The sequence below is a fragment of the Nasonia vitripennis genome (assembly GCF_009193385.2).
Source record: "Nasonia vitripennis strain AsymCx chromosome 5 unlocalized genomic scaffold, Nvit_psr_1.1 chr5_random0008, whole genome shotgun sequence".
Taxonomy (NCBI): Eukaryota; Metazoa; Arthropoda; class Insecta; order Hymenoptera; family Pteromalidae; genus Nasonia; species Nasonia vitripennis.
The window spans coordinates 712,097-715,234 of record NW_022279659.1 but is presented as its reverse complement, the minus strand read 5'-3'; the positions used below and the strand labels follow the sequence as shown (position 1 = coordinate 715,234).

The 3,138-nt window shown below is 36.6% G+C and overlaps 1 protein-coding gene across 1 annotated transcript; it reads left to right on the top strand.

The window, feature by feature from the left end:
- The first annotated feature begins 642 nt into the window (after positions 1-642).
- Positions 643-2,407, top strand: LOC116417955. The gene is made up of 5 exons (XM_031933150.1): positions 643-731; positions 829-889; positions 1,452-1,522; positions 1,592-2,029; positions 2,164-2,407. Exons 1-5 carry the CDS (start codon positions 643-645, stop codon positions 2,405-2,407), a joined length of 903 nt encoding a protein of 300 aa, XP_031789010.1.
- The last annotated feature ends 731 nt before the right edge of the window (positions 2,408-3,138 follow it).

Sequence of the window (3,138 nt, the reverse complement as noted above, 5' to 3'; positions counted from 1 at the left end):
CATGCCATAAATTATAATATATAATGATTTTTGTGTTTCAGGTTTACGTTCAGGACTACATTCCAGTAAAAAATTGGAATTTGTGCTCAAGATAATAGTACTTAAACCAGATTTTATATATATATATATATATATATATATATATATATATATATATATATATATATATATATATTGTATTTTTGATTATTAGTATTAATAAAGCATTTTGTAAATTACATAACTTTTTAAAATTTTTTAATTCCAACTTAAACTTAACCTTAACCTTTATCATAAACTGTAATTCACATTATTACTTTACTGTAACTTCAGCATCAACCTCAACCTTTAAAACGAAAATTAACCTGAACATTAACCTCAAACTCAATAACGAACATCAACCTCAATCTATTTACCACAACCTTCATAACGAAAAAACAACCTGAACGATAACATTCAGATATATGCAACAAAATTTTATCTTAACTTCCACCATAATTTGATTTCATATTTGTTTTTTAAATTATTACTAAGTATATTATATTGGCTGTCATATTCATTATTTTTATTTGCCCTTGAATTATTCGTTAATAAATATGCCTCGCCGAAATTTACGTACGCCTGAAGAAAATATTATTTATCAAAGAAATCGACGAGAACGTCATGCTGAACTTCAACGTCGCCGATGTCAAGCAGCTCGCAATAATGTTATGGATAGACTTAGAGATGTTGAACAACAACCTTAACCTTTAGTAATTGAAGAAGATTATTTAGGACAAATGAACATTTTGTGCAAGCACTGTAACACTTTAGTTCAGAAAAAATCTCAAACAAAGGATTATCTTTCAGCGATTGTTGTGGACATGGATCGGTAGTTTTAGACCCTGCACCTGCGTTTCCTGATGAACTTGTAAGTATGTTTAATAACTCGCACCCGTATTCAAATACTTTTTTTCAAAACATTCGAAGTTAATAATTCCTTAGCGTTTGCATCATTCAACGCGAATTTATTTAATTTTCAAAATAGACGTCCTGGACCATTTTGTTTTAAAATCCAAGGACAAATTTATCATCAAATTAATACAGCATTGTTTCCAGAGGTTAATGAAAACCCTGCTTATGGGCAACTTTGTATTATAGATCCAGAAGAGGCAGTACGTTTTCGATTAATTGAATGTCCATCAATTAATCATGATGTCATTACAATACTAGATAGAGTAATTAGAGAAAATAATATATTTTCTCAATCTTATGCAATGATGAAGGAAGAAATGGAAAATCAATCATCAGTAAATGATAGCGATGCTCCTTAAGAGTTGCAATTACTTTTTTCTCTTAAACCAGGATCAGATAGAAGGAGATATAATTTTCAACGCGTAAATGAAGTAGCAGCTAATTTTTCAACAACAGCTGATGGAGAAATTCCTGAGTCTTATGTTATGATTCGTAATAAAAATACCAAAAACTTGCAGTGTATTAGCACAATGGATCTTAATGTTGAGTCGTGGATCTATCCCCTGTTTTATCTTTATGGTACACAAGGGTGGCATAGGAATTTAATGCGAGTAGGTAATTCAAACAATAAACGTGTAACGAGATTGTCTTACATTAGATATAAAATGGCAATAAGAAATCACGAATTTAATCAATTTCTCATGGGTCGAAGACTGTTTCAGCAATGGATTATAGATTTTTATGTAAAAATAGAAAAAGATAGAATTCAATACATCAGAGGCCATCAAAAAGAAATACGAGCAGATACGTATAAAGGTTTACATGATTATATGGAAAATGCTGCTGCTTATGATGATGCTCGAATAGGTAAAACAATTATTTTACCATCAACGTTCATAGGTTCACCTCGTCATATGCAACAATGTTATCAAGATGCAATGGCTATAGTTAACGAAAAAGGTAAACCATGTCTTTTTCTAACCATGACCTGCAATCCGAAGTGGAAAGAAGTTGAAGAAATTCTTCTTCCTCATCAACAAGCTGCTGATCGGCCAGATCTTTGTGCTAGAATTTTTGATTTGAAAAAACAACGTTTGTTAGACTTTGTAATAAAAAAAAAATATTTTGGTGAGGTAGCATTGAGTTTCAAAAAAGGGGTTTACCACATATGCATTTATTGATAACATTGAAACATGGTTTCAAAATAACTACTCCTGAAATTGTTGACAGATTTATATCAGCTGAAATACCTAATGCAGCAGATAATCCCCGACTTCATGAGATCGTAATGAAAAATATGATGCATGGACCATGCGGTGACTGGTGCATGGTTGATGATAAATGTTCCAAACGTTTTCCAAAAAATTTTCAAAATGAAACAGTAATGGATGAGAATGGTTATCCTTATTATCGTAGAAGGAATAATGGCACTACTCATGAACAATCAAATGGTCGAATAGTTGACAACAGATAGGGTTGTTCCATATTGTCCAACACTTTTAGAAATGTTAAATTGCCATATTAATGTGGAAGCAGTATCAAGTATCAGACCTGTAAAATACATGCATAAATATATTTATAAAGGGCATGATGCTGCAAATGTGGTATTAACTGAACAGAATGAGTGTTATAACCCACCCGCAGGCTCTCTTGCACAAGCCCCTGGATGCCGGCAACCCGCTCGACAGCGCCGCGGCGCGCCCACAGCGCCGCTAGTACCACGCGCGGCCGCCAGGCGGCTGCCGTAATCCCCAAAGAGGAGCAGCGCCTTGGAGGGCATATAAGCGGGCCGGTTTCCAGGCCGAGGCACCTCTCCCACCCCGCATCAGACCGTGTCTGAGTGGCAGCAACGGAGCCTAGGCTACTTGCACAGTACACTCTAGCACAATAAATCTGATTTTTGTTTTAAAAAGAAAATACTTCGTGTACTTCTTTTCCCCCTTTCCTAATCAGCACTTCTCAGCGCTAATTCGGCGCACATGGATGCCGACCTTTGAAACTCTTCAGGAGCTGAGGGCCGAGCGCAACTTGCTGCACCTGTTGCTTGCCGAGTCCAACCGAGCGCTCATCTCAGAGCGACGCCAGCATCGGAAGCCTCCCACTGCCGACGCCGCCGCCCAGACCGATCCCACACCAGATCGCCGACACAGCAGTGCTCAGACGGATCTGCCACCGCCCGCCACTCCACCGCCTGGGTCAAGGCCA

Bases quoted from the DNA above. Each gene is read 5' to 3' on its own strand.
- LOC116417955 (XM_031933150.1), top strand. From the start codon at position 643: ATGCTGAACTTCAACGTCGCCGATGTCAAGCAGCTCGCAATAATGTTA. The intron at 1,523-1,591 runs GTGGCATAGGAA...GTCTTACATTAG, and splicing joins TATCTTTATGGTACACAAGG to ATATAAAATGGCAATAAGAA. The intron at 2,030-2,163 runs GTTAGACTTTGT...AATTGTTGACAG, and splicing joins GATTTGAAAAAACAACGTTT to ATTTATATCAGCTGAAATAC.